The sequence below is a fragment of the Ursus maritimus genome, unplaced genomic scaffold (genome assembly GCF_017311325.1).
Source record: "Ursus maritimus isolate PB19 unplaced genomic scaffold, ASM1731132v1 scaffold_23, whole genome shotgun sequence".
Lineage (NCBI taxonomy): Eukaryota > Metazoa > Chordata > Mammalia > Carnivora > Ursidae > Ursus > Ursus maritimus.
In genome coordinates, this window is record NW_024424786.1 from 37,990,006 (window position 1) to 38,009,914 (window position 19,909).

General features: G+C 50.9%; 1 protein-coding gene and 1 long non-coding RNA gene across 2 annotated transcripts in view; one reads left to right on the plus strand and one right to left on the minus strand.

Annotated features, from left to right (window-relative positions):
• Nucleotides 1-8,857, plus strand: part of ASRGL1 (asparaginase and isoaspartyl peptidase 1) — a 22,563-nt gene extending 13,706 nt beyond the window's left edge. The window contains exons 5-7 of the mRNA XM_040639226.1: nt 6,212-6,330; nt 7,077-7,187; nt 7,633-8,857. Of these exons, the coding sequence (XP_040495160.1) occupies nt 6,212-6,330; nt 7,077-7,187; nt 7,633-7,838 (436 nt within the window). The 3' untranslated portion in view covers nt 7,839-8,857. The remainder of the gene's footprint in view (nt 1-6,211; nt 6,331-7,076; nt 7,188-7,632) is intronic.
• Nucleotides 701-19,849, minus strand: LOC103678180. Its single transcript, XR_572615.2, has 3 exons — nt 19,172-19,849; nt 869-1,026; nt 701-757 (listed from the first exon to the last, which is right to left on the minus strand). It is a non-coding gene; the product is annotated as an uncharacterized LOC103678180 (long non-coding RNA).
• Nucleotides 19,850-19,909: the final 60 nt, after the last annotated feature.

Below are 19,909 nucleotides of genomic sequence, written 5' to 3' on the forward strand. Positions count from 1 at the left end.
CACATGAAATCTTCAAAATCTGACCCACATACTACACTTGCAGCACACCCCTCCCCCGGGGACTGCCCACGCTTCCAGTGGCCAGTGGTGCAGGTAGCCCTGCCTGCCATATTGGACAGTGCAGGTCTAGACAGAACCTGCATGAAGAACCAGCTCTTTATGTTGGCAGCTAAATGGACACTGAATGGTAGAATTACAAATGGTTTTATTTGTTAAGATATATTAACATTTTTAGCTTTTACGTAATTTTAAAATGTTATATTCACTAATTATAGTTCATGTTTTGACTTTAATATTAATAGATTGGTATATTAGGAAAAAACTTAACTTTTTGAAATTATATCTGCAATTCATTTATATTTATTCAGTTATATTCGCTCTTCATTTTTGATGAAAATATATCCTAATTTTGTACACTTTCAAGACAATTACATCTTTTTAATCCCTAGATTATTGAAAATGCATGTTAAATCAAGATTTTGATAGAAAAAGAATACAAACGCAGAGCTCACAAAAGAAAACAAAAAGCTGAGAGGTAAACAGAAGGAAAATAATCTTCCAGGACGCAATCCACACGCATTTTAAAAAACAAAACAGGGGTGCCTGGGTAGCGCAGCCGTTAGGCGGCTGCCTTCGGCTCAGGGCGTGATCCCGACGTTCTGGGATCGAGTCCCACGTCAGGCTCCTCCGCTAGGAGCCTGCTTCTTCCTCTCCCACTCCCCCTGCTTGTGTTCCCTCTCTTGCTGACTGTCTGTCTCTGTCAAAAAAAAAAAAAAAAAGTAAAGTAAGCAGTCTTCTTCCAGGATGACCCAGCTAACGTTGAGAAGCAGGACATTCCAAATTCTTGGTCCAATGAAGATTTAATTACCTGTCACAACAGTGAAGATTAGTAGGAATATTCTTGCCACATCTTCAGTTTGGACAGTTCTGATGAAATCCCAGCGATTTCCCGTCCTTTACTACAGGAAGAGCTCATTGATTATCTCGAATAATCACACACCAAAAGGACACGTGCAGTCAGTAGGACTGGGGAGAACAGGCAGTTGATATCAGCGGAAAAAGAAAAAGACGATATGAAACAGGGCTGTAATGTTCTTGAAAGAATAATACAGTGTGTCTGGTATTTAGCCAGGCCTAACGAGGCTTTTCATGACACTCCATCATCAGCACTGTGTTTACAAAACACAGTGGGACATTTCAGGCTTAATAAAAATTATTTCAAAACTTGATAATACATGTAATTAAGACAAAAAATAATGCAACTAATGATCACTAAGATAAGAGAATTCAGACAGATTAATTTAGTGACTAATAAGTGAGAGATGAAATCAAATACATAAAATGTTTTTAACAAAATACTCAGTTCAGCTAGAAGGTACCACGGTCAGAAGACACATCGAGCAACTAACACTGATTATATGTATCACCGTACGACCCCGAGAAGAGAAACAAGTCTGACTCACCTGCTTTTGGAAGTAGGTGTTTTGGATTTAGAGAAGAAGTGGGAGAACTTTTCATCTTAGGCATGAACTTAAAAGACTTTCGAAGGCAATGGGACACCTGGGTGGCTCAGTTGGTTAAACGACCAACTCTTGATTTTGACTTAGGTCATGATCTCAGGGCTCTGAGATCGAGCCCCGCATCAGGCTCCACACTCAGTGCGGAGTCTGCTTGAGAGTCTCCCTGCCCCTCCCCCTACCCCGCTTGCACATGCGCGCTTTCTCTTTCTCTCAAATAAAGCTTTAAAAAAATAAAATAAAAAACTGTCAAAGGCAAGCCTGTGATAATGGAGTGAACATGGTTGGTAAATAAAAGATATATAAACAGGAAGTTTGGCCAAGAGCCCAGAAGTATTCCATGTGACACGTAGGCTCACAGTTTGAATCTGTTTCTAGGAGGTGTGCCCCCGCTGCACGGCAGTGCCGATGTTGTGGGACACTAGAGGGTCCGATGCAAGGTTCTCTAGATAGGTCCAAAATGGAACAGGGCGCTCAGACTCCTGTCTGACCTTAGAACAGATCTCAGACAGATGGTGGGAATGACCAACCCAGTGCTGTTAAAGTAATTACTTTGAATTTAGATAAAGAATTCCGTGAAATCACAGAAGATTCTCAAAGAGTAAATTATGGACTTTGACAGTGAAATTAATTTTGATTCGATGCTACCTACAGCCACTTAGTATGAACTGTTAATTTCTATTGATAAGCTTAATAAAAGCTTTAAAAAATCTTTTTGGCTATTTCACTTTTGAAAGGATTGAAAATATATTAAGAGAAACAAAATCACACTGCATGTGAAATGTGCAAGAAGAATAACAATTCAGGGGCACCTGGGTGGCTCAGTCTGTTAAGTGTCCAACTCTTGATTTTGGCTCAGGTCATGATTCAGGGCCATGAGATCGAGCCCTGTGTGGGGTTTCGAGCTGAGCGTGGAGCCTGCTTGGGATTCTCTGTCTCTCTCCCCACCTCTGCCCCTCCCCCCGCTTGGGCTCTCTTGCGTCCTCTTTCCAAAATAATAATAATAATATTATTATTATTATTATTAATAGCATTCCAGTAAAATAAAAGGAAACTGAAGGAAGGCAACAAAAATTCTTGCCCAACTTGAAGGAGAAGATTCATGTACAAATAATCCCCAAATCAACTCCGATAGAGGCTGTCTTTCTGTCTGTTATATATCAGAGCATAGTGCCATTTGAAGAGAGACATGCACAAAATCAAACAACACAAGTGCTACTTTCAGTTTTCTTTATAATACGCCGGCAGTGAAATGTGAAAGAGCTGAAGATACTCTGCGTGGGTCTAGGTGCTGCTGCAGAGATGGTATAAATGACTACAGGGAGCGGTCATGACATGTTTGATCAAATCAAAGTATGCAATAGTGTCTTCTGTTACAAAAACGTATCCCACGATGCCCGGTAGCATTTGAGCGTGGTAATGTGCAAATCAGGAGTTCCTTTCCAAATCCAAGGATTGCCTTAAGAATTTTGTTGAACATTCCAGTTGCTGCTGCCTCAGCAGAGGGAAGCTTCTCCAAATTAAAATGAATTAAAAACCTGCTAAGAACTACACGGACTCAAAAAGATCTGTCTTATGTGGCAGTTTGTCGAGAGAACACATGTTGTACGGACATATGATTATAAGAGCGTGCTGCCCCCTGAAATGAATCAACCTTGTGGAGTAAACAATAATTTATAGGGGGGGTGCGTATGTGTTTCCCACTCATCCAGCCATTAATAACTGATCAACAAAGGACCTAGATGGGCACAATAATTACATTAAGTCATTATTGGTGGTTTGTCTGCTTTCGTTCATGTAAAAACCATGGCTTTGCAATATTTTTAAAGACATATTCATCACTCTAAGAGAAAAGAACATATCTACAGCCTCTAAAACGTAAACAGATGGTGTAGTGGGCCGCCATTTGTATTTGTAGTCTCGCCTCCACACTTAGCGAATGTTAGGAGTGGACCTGCCAGCAGCCGAGTCTGGGAGTGCCTCCCCTCATCTGACATGAGGAGGGTAACGCTGTCACTTTAAGTTATATTCTCTGATTATCAACAAGTTTGAGCATTTGGCATTTGTTGGTGGGCCATTGGTTTCTATGAATTTGTCTATTTTTGTCCTATGATCATTTTTTCTCTTTCATTGTTATGTTCCTTCTTCTCAGTCTTAAGGCTGTCTTCTCTGTTTAAAAAAAAAAAAATCCAAATCTGTTGTTTTTAGTCTTGCTTTTACTTTGCTTATGGTATTTTTGCCATACACAAGTTTTTACTTTTTCGTAATCAAATACGCAGTCTGCCTCTCTTGTCTACTTCTTGGGACTAGAAACATAGAAGGTATTCCCCACCCTGAGACATCTGTAGTCACCTAGATTTTCCTGAAGAATTTTGTTTTGTTTTATAGTCAGGCCTTGAACTCTGGAGCTGATTTTTGTGAACGCTGGAAGATAGGGTTCCTGTTTTCTTCCAAGCAGAATGCCAGATTTCTCTTTCTAGCCCCCTGACTGCCAGCCCACATCGAGCTGCAGTTCGCTCTCTCCACGTGATTGCCCAACCGGTACCTCAAGCTTGTGTCCAGAACTGAAGCCCAGATTTCCCCACCTAACGTCACGCCACACCCACCAACAAAACCAGAAAACACCAAAAAACCTATTCCTAATAGTCTCCCTTTCAGTGAATGGTTCCTGTACCCTTTCAGTTCTGGGAGCCAAAGCCTTAGAGCCGCCCATAATCTCTCTCACACCCAACTCCCCCGCAAAGTCTGTCAGCTCTGCCTCCAGAGTGTCCCGAGCCGAGCCTGCTTCCCCGCATCCCAGGAGCACCCCAACAGAGGCCAGCAACTCTTCAAGCCTCCTGACCAGTCTCTGGTTCCTCTCTTGTCTCCCTCACTCCACACACATCTGCCAGAATGATTATTCTGCGAGAAATATTTTGTGCATGTGTGGCATACACACAGAAGTGCACAAGTCTTACGGAGCCTCTGATGGCTTTTCACCGAGCGGACCCACAAAATCGGCCCCCAGGGGGTGGGGAACTAGATCATCGCCCGACGCTCCCCACCACGCTCCCTTCCCAGCCCTGCCCTGACGGCACCCACGTACCCGGCTTCTAACACGGTGGACGACAGTCGCCAGTTTTCGAACTTCATTTAAGTGGAACCGTGTAGTGTGTACTTTATTTGGTGCCTTCTTTCCTCGTGCTATTTCGGGGGTCCGTCCACGTGTGGCACACACAGCGCAGCAGCTCATGGCACGGCAGGAGGGGAGTTGGTGCCAGGACGCTCTCAGGCCACCTGCTGCGCCTCTGGCGGACATTTATGTCACTTTCCGCTCGCCATTACTACACACAGTCCTGCTGCGAACGTTTCGGTGTATGTTTTTCGGTGAGCGTCGCTCCACAGTTCTGCTGGAAGAATGCAGAAAGGGAGGCGTGTGATTGCCAAGCCAGCTTTGGTAGGTCCTGCCAGATGGCTTTCCGAAGGGGTTGCCCCAGTTTACGTTTCCAGCAGTAGTGACTGAGTGTTCCAGTCCCGCACCTCCTGACCCTCGCCCGATACGAGTCGTCTTCGTTTTAGGCATTCCGGTGGATGAGGGTGGTGGTAAGAATGATATTTTTAAAACTGAACTCACCTTGGGACACAGTGCCTTCCCATCTCACTCAGGGCCTATACGTCGGAGGACCACATGACGTAGTGTTCAGATCAGAACTTGACTTTGAGAGTGAAAGGGGAGCTGTTACATGGGGAGAAATCAGGACTGTCCTGGCTCACCAGGGTGTACGGTCACCCCGCCCGTCAGAGCCTCCAAGGTCTGGCTGCTGGCCATCCCCTGACCCCCTCCCCTCTCTCCCTCGCTTTATTCTCCGCAACCGCAGTGACCTGCATGACTGCCGTGAGCGTCCCAGCCGTGGTCCAGCTGCAGGAGCACACTCCCCAGCAAGCCGTGTGGGTTGCCCTCCCCTCCTTCAGCAAGGCCCTGCAGAAAGCCCTCTCCGTGCTGCTGGAGTTGTCATTTTTACCGTTGTTCATAAAACAAATTTTTACCGCTCTGTTGCCCTCTGCCCCCAAAGGCAAGCTGCACGGGAGAAGGGACACTGTCTGTTCACTCCTGGGCCTGGCACTTACTATGTGCCTCAAACATAGTTCATTGTAGCTTGGGGGGGGGGGTATTATAGCTGTTGTTGCACAATTTCTTCCAATTTTTTCTTTCCAATTTTTTTACTTGAAAATGTTTAATAGGGAAAACAATAACTTCATCTTTACAGCAAGCCCCGTGAAACAGGCCAAGTGGGGTGTGACAGGCAACGTCGGCATCACCTGGGAGGTGTGAGAAGTGCGGGGCGGGCCCAGGGATCCAAGGGATTTTTATGCACACATCGTCTGAGATGCACTCAATTCTTTTTATCCCTGTTTTATAGGTGGGCAAAATGAGACGCAGTTACTAAGAAAACTTAGTAACTAAGTCACACAGCTAGAGGACGGTGGTGCAGGGACGGGATGTGCTCTTAAAGCTGAGAGCTGAAGGAACGTCTAGCAATCTCTCTGACGTGCAGAGTGGAAAGCTAACGTGAGACGCGAATGTCGCAATCAAAGTGCGCCCCACTTACCATTAGCATCTCATGTGGGAATTTAAGTGCTGTTCAGCTCCGATGTTACTTGTGACATCAGGGTCTCTCGTCTCAGTCTGTCCCTTTTCTCTTTATTCTTGGCAGAGACTTGGGAACCGTGGGTGCCGTCGCCTTGGACTCCAAAGGAAACGTAGCCTACGCGACCTCGACGGGCGGCATCGTTAATAAAATGGTCGGCCGGGTTGGGGACACCCCGTGCATAGGTAGGCTCTGTGGCCCGCTGCTGACCCGCCCCTTCCGCTGCCATCCACCTGTCACCCTCTCCTCTTCACTCCCCGCCTCTTCCGGCAGCCCCAGCATTTCGGGGGGGGGGGAGTACTTGGGCAGGGCACCCTTTGAGAGGGCACCTGTATCCAGCAGGTACGAGGCTTTTCCGAGGCTGGAGGCTCCGGGGATGACTTGGGGAGGCTCAGGTGGCCCCCAGCGAGCCCCGGAGAGCCTCTTCTCTCTAGCCCCAGCTTCAGGATCTGCAGACTTAGTCCCAAACGGTTACATACACAAAGCCTCTTCCCAGGCATGGGCTCAAATTAACAAACTGAGAAAAAGCTGAGAATTTAGGTTGGCCGCTAATAGATTTGAGTGGCCTGAAGGCGTCGCAGTGCTGGTACAAATGGAAACATTTGTGTTGACATTGACATAGGCCCTCTAGTTCCCGGGCGGGGTCAGTGGCGGGCCTGGGAGTGGCTGTGTGGACTTCGCGGAGGAGCAAGAGCCGTCCTGGAGGGGCTGCTCCGTGAGAGCTCAGGCCAACACCCCCCCCCCCCCCGATTTTAGGGTCATCACCTGGCACTTACTACACCACTTCTGCACCTCAAGGTCACGGCTGCTGACCTTTGTTCACACTTTGGCCCTCTCTGGGATTTAACATTTATGTATCCTTAGACTTGGTATGGGTTTGAATTTCTTCACTGTGCTGCTCAGTTTGAACCAGTCCACCTTTTTTGAGCAGGGTCTGGAGGTTATGCCGACAACGACATTGGCGCCATTTCCACCACGGGGCACGGGGAGAGCATCCTGAAGGTGAATCTGGCCAGACTGACTCTCTTCCACGTAGAACAAGGTACAGAGAACAAGTTCACGCTGTCTGAAGACAAGTGAATGGAAACTCTTTATAATAGGCTGTAAAGTATATGAAACCCTTTCGCATTTGCTTTAGATGTTCCTTTCAGGTCGTTAACGCTACTTTGACTTCTTCCCGCCTTCTGTCAGGATCTGGAAAGAAGTGCACTTAGAATACTGTCCGTGTTGGGCATCTCAGGGGCAGTGGAGAGACTTTGAGCCTGGGTGTGGGAGAGAAGGCAGCTCTGCTTAGGCTGATGCTAGGCTCCGTCTCGGTGCAAACAGGGCATTTTATGGTGAGGATCCTTCTTTGAAGCATTCAAATAGAAATCATTTGCCCAAAAATCTTTGTTAACTCACTTTGGATTTTCATACTGCCACTGATTTTCCCATCAGATTCCTTTCATTGCAAGGTGTGTTGTTTCTCAACCTTTCCTCGTTTCCAGGAAGGACATTGGAAGAGGCGGCCGACATGGCGTTGGGTTATATGAAGTCAAAGCTGAAGGGTTTAGGCGGCGTCATCTTGGTCAGCAAAGCAGGAGACTGGGCGGTGAAGTGGACCTCCACCTCCATGCCCTGGGCGGCCGCCAAGGATGGCAAGCTGCACTCTGGAATTGACCTCGACGAGACCAGTGTCGCTGACCTGCCCTAGGGCCCTGAAGATTGTTCTAGATGCTAGCTTGGAGGGAAAGTCCAGTTTCCTAGTGTGGAGACTTGGCTTAATCAATTAGATCTAGAAATGGAAAATTCTGCAGTCTGTCACTCGTTTTGTCGCCTTGATCAATGAGTATCTGAGTGTTTGGTTGAGGGGCGGATCTGGACGTGCTGAGAGAAACGCCCCTTTTAAGGTCAAAATAAGACCAGTGCAGATGACTAAGTCCTGAGTCTTTCTTATGAATCATCCCCAGTGTCTTAGATTAGAAAGAAGAAATGACATGATCTGAACAGGACAGCAGCCACTTCAATGCAGGGAGTGCCATCTGGGATCGGGAGACCCACAGCGGGGACAGAAGCAGCAGGCTCGCCAGGTGGGAGGGGACCAACACCTCCTGGGGCTCTCTTGGTTGTGGAGTTCATGTTAAGTCAGAAGAATGTTGGGGGAAAGAACCCACGAGAGGAGAAGCTGATGTTTCGAAGAAGGTTCAGTTCTCCTCTGACTTACTAATGTAGACGTGTTTCCAGATACTTTAAAAGTCGTCCCTGGAAACCCCTAGCCCCCAGTCTGCAGGTGAAGGGTCTAATGGGGACTCTGCAGAGCTCCTGCGGGTCTGAGGGTTCTCTTGGGCTTCCACGTGAGTCCGCTGGCCTAGCATTTTCCCACCAGCCTCTGCATGCTGCAGGCCCTCCTGGTGCTTGTGCAGAGCAAGGGGGCTCATGACCCCCCTGCCGCTGCCGTAACCAGCGCGCCGATCCCATGGGGTCATCTACTGTGTTCTCACGCCGTCTGGGGCTGCGGACCCCCACGACTGCAGGGGCCATGTGCACAACACAGTCAGCGTGTGAGGAAAGTAATTTCCTTGGTGGAAACTCTTCCTAGTAATCTCTGTCTACACTGGAAATGGTATTTCTGCTGTGACAATTTTTTAGTCTGTCAGGTCTTACCTTCTCTCTGGAAAGAAATTGCTTAACTTTAAATTCCATGTGCCACTAATAAAATATATTTTGAAAGAATAACAGTGTGGTTAGGAGTCACTGTTGACAAAGACCAGAATGTCCACAAGCTCCCGTTGTTTCTGTCAGTTCAGACAGGCGTACTAACTTGAGGGCTTTCGAGAAGAGGGTGGTGTGGGGATGTGTCCGTACGTCCTGCCTCGTGGAATACATTGGCGAGTTTTTCAGAGGAATGGAGCTTTTTCTCAATAGGTTAAGGGAGAAACCAGACCACCATTTGCAAGGATCAGCAGGGCAAAGTGTTCTCGCGGTTTACCAGACAGCCACCCCCTTCCAGAGCCCAGCCCACCCCCTTCCTGGGCCGGCCTGCTGTCTGAGCTACAGAGGAAGAGGTGGCACTTGGAGGCACAACTGAGTCTGAATCCTGACTGTCCCCACTACCTGGGTGACCCTGGGCGAGTTAACTTCTAGGAATGTTTTCATCTATAAAATGGATTACCCTAAAGATTAAAGGAGATTAAAGGAAAACTGCTCCGTGTTTATCTTAAGGACCCTCTGGACAGATAGAGAAACTGCGGCCGGGCCCAGGAGAGAGTGGGTGTGTTTATATCCTTGAAAACCTCAAAATGTTGGGGCGCCTGGGTGGCTCAGTTGGTTAAGTGTCCAACTCTTTTTTTTTTTTAAAGATTTTATTTATTTATTTGACACAGATACAGCCAGCAAGAGAGGGAACACAAGCAGGGGGAGTGGGAGAGGAAGAAGCAGGCTCCCAGCGGAGGAGCCCGATGTGGGGCTCGATCCCAGGACTCTGGGATCATGCCCTGAGCCGAAGGCAGACGCTTAACGACTGTGCCACCCAGGCACCCCATAAGTGTCCAACTCTTGATTTTGGCTCAGGTCACGATGTCAGGGTCGTGAGATCGAGCCCTGCGTTGGACTCCACACTCGCAGGGAGTCTGCTTGCGATTCTCTCTCCCTCTCTCTCTCCCTCTTCCTGAGCTCGCCTGCTTTGCCTCTTTCTCTCTCTTTCAATCCCTCTATGTCTCTCTCTCTCTCCCTCTAAATTAAAAAAAAGGGGGTAACCCTCAAAATGCAACCACTGTCCTGTAGAAATCAGTATTTTGTTAGGGTTGTATTTGTTTGCCAGGGCTGCCAACAAAACAGCACAGACGTGGGCTTCAACAATGGGAAGTTAGGTTCTCACAGCTCTGGAGGCTGGAAGTCCAAGATCAAGGGGTCAGCAGGCTCGGTGTCTCCTGAGGCCTCTCCTTGGCTGGCAGATGGCCATCTTCTCGCTGTGTCCTCACGTGGTCGTTATACACGTCTGTAGCCAACCGTCCTCTTCTGATGGGGACACCAGTCAGATTGGGTGAGGGCTCGCCCTCACGGCCCCATTAACTCAACAGCCTCTTCAACCTCTTCAAAGGCCCTGTTTCCAAATACAGTCACGTGCTGAAGTACTGGGGATTAGGGCTTCCACATACCGATTTTGAGGGGACACAATTCAGCCCAAAAGGGAAGCAAAGCAGAATTATGTGAGAGGTTGGGAGAGAAGAGACAAGAAGATAGCCATCACTAAGGGCATGGGGGTGGGGGCAAGGAGGAAGGCCAGCTGCCACAGCTCATTTTGTGCTTATCAGTTCCACCATTCAAAAGGAAAGCAATTCTAGTTGTCAGAGACTGCTGGAGGCGCTGGAGGCTCGGCTTGGGGGCCCCCTGACCTCTTTGGCCAGGCGGCCCACTTAGGTTAGGGTACGTACGTCGGCCCCCTTGTACAGCCCAAGGCGTGGATTGTTGCCCTCAGACCATGGTTCAAGGGAAAGTCGCCTCCAGTAGCCTGGGAATTCCCTCAGCGAAGACCGCATGGCTCTCTGCTTCGTCCCACACGTTCCCCCGTGAGCGAGACGCTCTGGGAAAGAGGAGCGTCACCAAGTCTGTACCACTAGAGGGCAGCAAACTGTAAACCATCCAGCGTTGCCCGGGACCCACAGGAAGACTGACCTCTCTTGACTGCCTCAGAATCATCTACTCAGAAAACTGGGGACCAAAAGAGGGTTCCTGTTTCTGACCTTCATTTTCATCTAAACACTACAGTTTATTTTTTATTTTTTTATTTTATTTTTTTTAAGATTTTATTTATTATACGGAGAGAGAGACAGCCAGCGAGAGAGGGAACACAAGCAGGGGGAGTGGGAGAGGAAGAAGCAGGCTCCCAGCAGAGCAGGGAGCCCTATGCGGGGCTCGATCCCAAGACCCTGGGATCACGCCCTGAGCCAAAGGCAGACACTTAACGACTGAGCCACCCAGGTGCCCCAAAACTCTACAGTTTATTTTAGGGCAGATTTATCCCAAAAACAGTGCTAGCAAATGCCCCAAAGAACCCATCAAAATCAACCACGTCCCTGACTCTTAAACCACGTGTCTGACTCTTAAAACAACAGAAACCTATTCCACACGTGAGGCCAGATGCCAGGGACCCCAGGGTGAGCACGCTCAGACAGCCCCAGACTCTGTCCTCCGTGGCTCCTTCCAGCCAGGAAGACAGATACACTGTATTTGGCCTAAACACACCAAAACAGTGAACTGAGAAGGAGCACAAGAGGGGCCCCGAGCCAAGAGTGGGTGTCCACCCCAGCAGCTACCACAGTCAGCACTGGGCTGGAAAGGCCTTAACCTCACAGCTGTTGCACAACAAAAAAATTATTTTTTTCAAATAATGTCCTTCCTGGACGTGTTCCTCTCTGGCATGAAAGATTACAAACCCTGAGGGCAAAGGAAGGTGGATGGGACGTGTGTTTGGTCCTTGTCAGGGTCCCTCGCATCAGAAGTGGGTGGTGTTCGGGGAAGCTGGCAGGGGCACGGCCCTTCAGCCCCATGCCCGCTCTGTGGTCCTCAGGGCAGCCTTCACCTTTGCACAGGCCAGCACTGCATTCAGCATCCGGGGAGCAAGGAGGGGCCCACAGAATCTTGTCCAGCTCGGAGAAACCCAGGTGTCCTCTTCCTCCTCCCTGAGTGGCCCCCAAGGGAATGGGGGCCGGGCTGAAGGACAGAGGCGAAGCGGGCCAGGAAAGGGATTGGGGGATTTGGGCCTGGACCATAGGTAGGCTTGGGGCCAGGAGTGGGTATGGGTGCCCAGAGTGGTCCCATCCAGAATGCAGGTACCATGCAGTGGGAAGCGCCTTTCTCCCGTACCCCACCCCACTTCCATCCATCCACCCCAAAACAACTGAGCCACAGTCGTACATAGCGTATCTCCTGCAGGGAGTTAAAGATGGGGGGGTGCCCACAGGGAGCCCTTTTGAAAGATGTAAAAAAGGCCCAGAGAAACTGGAGTTTCCCCGGGGCATTCATTCCCCTGAGATCAAACTGATGCTGATCTCAGCATCTCTGTTCGCTGCACCGTCCTTGTCACTTCTCCCACGGCGCCCAGCGCCTTTCAAGACCTGCGTGAGAGACCGTGGACTCTGGGAAACAAACTGAGGGCTTCCGGGGCGGGGGAGGATGGGATAGGCTGGTGATGGGTGTTAAGGAGGGCACGTATTGCATGGTGCACGGGGTGTTATACGCAAGTAATAAATCATGGAACTTTATAAAAAATTAAAAAAAAAAAAAAAACCTGCACAGGGCGTATGGGCCGTCCCAAGAGCGCTACAGGTGAGAAGCAGGAAAGAACACCACGTTTTAACAAATTTATCCTTCAAACTCTGATTTTTTTTTTTTAAGATTTTATTTTTTTTGTCAGAGAGCGAGCACAAGCAGGGGGAGCAGCAGACAGAGGGAGAAGCAGACTCCCCGCTGAGCAAGGAGCCCGATGCGGGACTTGATCCCAGGACCCTGGGATCAGGACCTGAGCCGAAGGCAGACACTTAACCGACTGAGCCACCCAGGCGTCCCCAAACTCTGCTTTTTTTCCCAACCCACTATTAAAGTGAGGTTGGGGGGCGCCTGGGTGGCTCAGTCATTAAACATCTGCCTTCAGCTCAGGTCATGATCCCAGGGTCCTGGTTCCGAGCCCCTTATCGGGCTTCCTGCTCAGCCTCCCTCTCCCTTGTGTTCCCTCTCTCGCTGTCTCTCTCTCTGTCAAATAAATAAATAAAATCTTTAAAGAAAAAAATAAAGTGAAGTTGGATTTTTAGACAGTGAGCAAGAAGGGCCAGGCATGGATGGGGTTGACAGAGGAAAGCAGACTGGGATTCTCTCACTCTCTTTTTTCTTTTCTTTTCTTTTTTTTTTTCCGATCGCTGATCATCTCAGAGTTAACTGCTTTTTGCTCTGCAAATATCAGCACTTTCTGGATTCTGTGCAGAACCTGGATGGGGTTTTGGCTCTAAACAACAGCTGGCAGAAAAGCAGAAAAGAGGTCGGTTCTTCCCAACCTCTGAGGTGGGGCTGAGGGTCCACCACCCAATGCTCTGGTTCAAGCAGCCCCTAGATTGTTCCCTTCCAGGGTAACAATTTTTTAGTCAACATGTTTAAGTTAAAAATAACCTTGTAATTAACTAAAAGGGGCATATGTGCATTGTAGAAGTTGGAAAAAATAACGATTCTTAAATAAGTTATAAGAAAACATAGATCCACAGAAACAAGAAAAAAATAGGGGGAACATTTCCTGTCACCCAGTGGCTACTGCTATTAACACCTGTTGTATGTTTTCCAAAATAAAATCATACCATCCATGCTTTTTAAAACCTTTTCTCAGTTAACAATCCACCTTTCCATGTCAATAAACTTTCACCTTATGTACTAGTCAATATCTGAATGTCTCCAGTTTTCTCAAAAAAACACCCTCGACGACAGGTATGTCCGAATCCTGTGGCCGGTCTGGATGAGTGACGGTGCCCCCTTGGCTTTTCTCCCGAGTTCGCCCCAGGTGACTTGGCGAGGCCGTGGGGACCTGGGGCCAGGCATCGGCACACCTCCGCGGGAGGCCAGGTTGCCTCCTCAAACCATCAGGTGAGCATTTGGCCAGAACCCGTGGCAGGGATGCTGGGGGCCAGGCCGGCCGCTCTGAACACCAACGTGGACGCCGCTTGTGCTGTAGAAGCCTCCAGAGCCGGGTTGTGGGAACAGGACGGGGCTCAAGGTTTTGGAAAGGGAAATGTGGGTTGTGCCAAGAGCACAAGGCCCCACCCAGAAGTTTGGCAAAGAGTGACTTGGCGTCAGAAGAGCAGGTGGGGATCGAGTTCACCCTGTGTGGCCACCAGGAACAGCGGCCCCTTCCCAGGTCACTTTCCCTTCCCGGCTGCGCTCACCCTTCAACCTTTCCCAAGGCCAGGCCTGCCAGACAATAAACAGAACTACCCCAAGTGCCTCTCGGGCAAAGGGCAGTTTCCGAAGTATTTACCGACTAACTGGCACAGGTGGCTGCCAGTCTCACCCCAAATCCGGGAATATTTACTCCGCGAGTGGAATGAGAACAAAGGCTGGGGTTCTCTCGTCTTCAAGAACAATGTCCCACTGTCCACCCAGCGCCGATCCCTGGGGGGCTGAACTCCTGAACTCTGTCCCAACGTTCCATTCAGACACCAAGTACTTAATCTTTACAAAGTAAGAAAGGCCAAGGCAAGCTCTTCCCTTCCTCCCTTCCGTCTGTTCCCCTCCCTTCCCCTGGGCCCACTCAGCCCACAGCTCACTGTGGGCCCGCATGCTTCCCTGGTGACCTCACCCCGGATCTGGCCTTCCTGCCCCCTGCCTCCCCAATCTTCCTGGCCATCTCTGTTCATCTCATCTCTGGCTTTTGCACAGATATCACACCCTGGATGCCTCATGACTAAAAACTCTGCCGCTTCCCTCAAGCCTCTTCTTACCCTGTCGCCGTCTTGGTTAGAAATTCCAGCGTGCTTGTCAATTGCTTCCAAGCAGAAACGGTCCGGACGCGGGTGGGGCGCCCTGCAGAACGGAATCTGCCCCCACACGCACCCAGCGCTCCCAGCCCGCCGTCCTCACTCAGAGGTGCTGCAGAAAGCAGGCAGCCCGCCCCCGGGAGTGCCTCTCGCCTGCTTTTTCTTTACCAGAGTGCCCTACCGTGGTGTGGGCACCCGAATCGTCAGACTGGAAGGCGCCCACCGTGGCCAACTCTGCCGTGGCCTCCCTGGACTTCATTTCATTTGGGAGAAGAGGTTCCAGCCCTGCTTCCTGTTTCTAATCACTGAGGCCCCATTGACCTACCACCCCGTCCCCAGCTGGGCCAGCCGCCCCCCACCCCCCCGACTAGGCTGTGTAAGGGGCTCAGACCAGGAAGGCGCCATTGTCCTGCCAGTGTGGGCAGAAAACTCCAGGCTCCTCTGTAACCCGGCAAACAAGGCCATCCTGCATTCCTGGGGTCAGCCCCACGACGGGGTGCAGTCTGGCACGTGTCGGACCCGCTTCGGGCCACTTGGCTACAAACCTAGCCTCCCCAGGCTCTGAGAGCTCAGGCCCCCGGGCCACACACAGCCCAGCTTCTGAGCCCTTCTCAGAGTCAAGGCTTCCCATGGGGGCTCCCTGGGTGGCAGCTGGGCCTGTGCTCAAGTTTGAAGACAGAAGAATGAGGAACCCCTCTCCTTGTTCGAAGCCAGCCCATGAAGGCCCTTGCCCTCCTCCCAGGAGCCCCATCCCACCCACCCTCAAGGATTAGGTCGCACAAGAGCCTCCAGCTGACAATCTCAGACCTAAACGCGGTGGCTGGCCGCCAAGGCCCCACTAGGCCCACTCGTCCTGGCTGCCGGCAGGGTGGCCCCCCGCCCCCAGGATGGGAGAGGCTCCCAGGCCTCTGCACATCAGACTCCTCCCGAAATGCCTTTCCACCCTTAAAAACATGGTTAAAGGGGAGATAATAGTAACCTCCTTCAGAGGGTCGCTGTAATGACTTACTACGTGGAAAATTCTTAGACGTGTGCCTGGCATATAGGAAGCTCTCAGGAACCGCTAACGATTACTATCATGCTGTTTTGCCGCCAAGCCACACCCCCCGGAGTGAACGCTTCCTTTTCTGAGCCCCTGCCAATCTTCAGGGTCACCAGCCACCACCTCCTGAAATGCGCTTCTGTTCCACGGACCAAAAAGTTGTCTTTGACCATTCCAGACGAGGGGCCAGGCACTGGGCCTGCAGGCCTGTCTGTTGCTGTGTGGAGAGAGGTCCCTGAGCAGAGCCCGCCCCCCACCGCCCCACGGCAATGCCAATGCACAGGGGAGCCCCCCGTTTCCTATTTTACATGGTTTCCAAGCACTTGCATGTGGATTTCTGCTTTGGGGAGTAGGCAGAGCAGAAATCATTACTCCCGTGGTCCAATGGGCCCCTCGATGCTCAGAGGCAACGGGTGCCTCACCCGGGTCTCCAAACCAGTAAGTGGCCCAGTGAGCCTTCAAAGCCAGCTGTCGGAGTCCAAGCCCAGCGCTCTTTCCTCAGCCCCGAGCTGGTCCACAACCGGTTAAGTGCATCTCCCTCCTCCTGACAAGCTGAGACGCCAAAGGCATTAGAGGCAGCCGCCCCCCAGCCCGATGAAAAGCAGACGCCCTCCCCCCACCCCGTCTTCCCTGGGCCAGCTCCCAGGAAAGAGAGAACAACTGATATGTGGTCCCCGAGGCCAGCCCCACCCCGTGAGCTCAGCTCCTGGCAGAAGGACCTCGGAGGAGAGCCTCTGGCCAGAGCCAGGGCCAGACCGCAGGGCTCAGAACAAGGAGTGGCCAAGGCCAACGGTGTTGCCACAAACCCCCTCGGACCCTAACGACCTAGCCAGCCAGGTGCTACTCTCGTTTTTCAGACAGGAAACCAAGGCTTGGAGAGATGCGACTTCCCCTGCTAGCAAGTGAGGCCGCCGAGGACAGCTGGGTTACAGCCTGTGCCCCAGCCCAGCTCACAACCCTCTCCCCACCCACAGCCCACAGCCGGACGCTGGGCCCACTGGGATGGCTCCGGGCCCCATTATCAGGTCCCCTGGGTTCAGGGTCCCCTTGCTGTTGGGGGAGAGGGACCACCTCCCAGCCGAGGTGAAGGCCCTCCTGGCAGAGGCTCCCACAGGTCCGGGGCCTCCAGATGGGAGCGGGGCAGGGCAGAGGCGGGACGGGAGTGGTGATTCACTGAGAAGGGGACAGGCAGCCCCTGCATCTAGGGCACTCCCAGGATTCCCTGCTGGGGGCCATTCCTCTAGCTGCCTCTCCCACCTCAATGATGCGAGGGCCTGCGGGGCCCAGGGCAGAGCCGGGCTCAGGCCAAGTGTGGGTGTGAGTGTGGGGTGGTATCCGTCTGAACAAGTCCAAGCTCAGAAGTCCAGTCAAAGGGATTGTTCACATTCATTCGACAAATATAACAGCCATGACCAAGAAGTAAAACAACGAACTCCATCCCAGCCTGGGTCTTCTAGAAGACTCGGTGAATTGAATTGTGGATGGGTACCTCGCTTTGCTCACCTCCCCTGTCCTAACAAATCCTGTTCTCTGATGTCCAATAGTCACAGGATATACTCCATCCAGGCCCACTACCCCCACGGCCCCCAGTCCAGCCTCCCCTGCAGCTTGCCCCAGACCCCACTTCACTACCTTTGGTACTAGCGTCCTGTGCGCAAGTTGAAGCCAAATGCCCCTTTGGCACACAAGGCTCTGTGTGGACAGGCCCCTGCCCTGAGGTCCTGAGCCTCATCTCAGCGCATCGGCTTCCAACCATGCTGACATCTCGTGTGTGCCCTGCTCCCGGGGCCACCGAGCTTCACGCACCCCCCACCCCCCGTCCCCAGTGCTCTCTCCCACCCCTCACTAGACAAGGACTGCTGATCTCACAGAGCTCCCCCAAGACACCTCCTCCAACACCGGACCGGTGATTACTCTGGCCGGCCCAAATCTCTCTTTCATGGAAATTGTCACCTTGTGATTAGCATCTGTCTGTCACTCTAGACTCTGTCCCCAGAACCAGTTCCACGTTGGCACCCTGCAGAGCCTTCACCCATGAGGGCTGAATGAAAGGACAGTGACGGGGGTGCCAGCCTCTCCCAGCTCTGACCTTGCTGCTGAGAGGAAGGAGCCCCAGAGGCACCAGCCTTTCCACACAAAGGTCTGACCCTCCAGAGGAGAGAGAGAAAGAGAGAGAGGACTTAATTATTTCAGCCGGGATTGTATTTTAAAACTTACTCTTTCGCAGCTGTGACCACAGAGAAGAATGTTATTGCACAAAAACTTTGAGGTGACGTTTACCGAATTTCCTTCCTATTTGCCGGAGTCCTGTCAATCCCTCCCCAGCTCAGAATCTTCTTTCCCATCAGAATTTTCATGTCTAGTTCTATGAACCAAGTTTTATCGGTAAAAATAATTAATAAAAGTTTAAAAGATGCCCAACCTCCCTCGTCACCAGGGACTCGCACATCAAGACTGCAACGAGCCCTCACCTCACGCCTGTCAGAAGGGCCAGTATCAAAGAGAACAGGAAACAATGAGTGTTGGAGAGGAAGCGGAGAGAAGGGGACCCTCGTGCCCTGGTGGTGGGACTTGGTGCAGCCACTGTGGGAAACAGCATGGAGCGTCCTCAGAATAACTTAAAAATAGAGTTACCATATGTGGTCAAGCAATCCCATTTCTGGGTATGTTGGAAGAAACCGAAAACATTAACTCGAAGAGGTAGCTGGACTCCCGTGGTCACTGCAGCGTGATTCACAATATGGAAACGAACCCAAGTGTCCATCTCTGGCTGAATGGGTAGAGAAGGATTTCTATACAGGCTGGAATATTGCTCAGCCAAAGAAAAGTCTGAAATCCTGCCATCTATGACAGCGTGGATGGACCTTGAGGGCATTATGCCGGGTGAAATAAGACAGAAAGGCAAATACTGTACGATCTCACTTAATATTTTTAAAAAGGGGGGGGGGATCTAAAAAAGCAGACTCTAAAAAAAAAAAAAGCAGTTAATAAATAGAGAAAACAGATGAGTGCTGGCCAGAGGCAGGGGACCAGGGGTGGGTGGAATGCATGAAGGGATCCAAAGGTATGAAGTTCGAGTTATAAAATCAATAAGTCATGGGGAAGGGGTGTACAGCATGCTGACTCCGGTTAATAACCCTGGATTGCATATTTGAAAGTCGCTGAGAGAGTGGATCTTCAAAGTTCTCATCACAAGAAAAAAAAAATGTTTTAACTCTGTGTGTGGACAGACGTTACCTAGACTTCTCATGGGGACCATTTCACAATAGATACAAATACTGAATCATTAGGTCGTACACCTGAATATAATGTTGTAGGTCAATTATACCTAAAGAATCCACATATATAAAAAAAAAAAAAAAAGAAAGAAAATCAGGGTGCCTCCTCCACCACCACCCCAGGAAAGAGGCCAAAAGAGCAGGTGCTTGGGGTGCGGTAAGAAGGGCCAGAATTAGGTTCAATCCCACCAGCCACGCTGTTGAGACTCACAGGGTGCTGAGGTTCTGGGAACAGCAAGGAGGGTGCAGAGCTTCGAGATGAGAACAGTCCGTGAGGTCTCAGGTCCCTGCAGGCAGATGACAGACACCAGCACGGCAAGCAAGGCGAAAGGCAGCTGGGCCGGCCTCAGCAGAAGGTGGGGTCGGCCTCCCTGGGTGGAGATCTTAGCTCCTCCACTGGCTGGCTAGGAGACCTCAGGCAACGCTCTGAGCCTCAGTGTCCTCATCTTTGAAATGGGGACGGGATTAGCACCTACCTGGTGAGAGAGAGAGAACTGAGTATGTGCTCAGTTCAGGTACCAGTTCTCCCTAAAGGGGTGAGGGGAGACTGTGGAAGGTCGCCTTTCGCCTGGGGTTGAAGGGAAGAAGGGGGGCAGCAAGCGGGGTTGTTCCAGCAGGTGGTGATGGGGGAAGACAGCTGAGTGCATTGCAGGGACGGGAGGAGTTCCTGAGGCTCGGCGGCGTCTGGGTGAGCCTGGGGAGCACTCATTGTCCCAGAAAACACTGACCGCGTTCCCATTTAGTATGTGTCTGTCGCTCCTCCGCATGCTGCACACGTCCTCCCCACCAGTGCTCGCAGAACACCGGGAAATGGGGCTGCAGGGCGAAAGGCTCAGAGTCCCATTCATTCAGCCAACAAATACTTAGAAAGCACCTACTATGTGCTGGCCCCCCAGAGAATCGCCTCTGAGCATGGAGCCTACGTTGTAGGGGGAGACAGACCATAAAC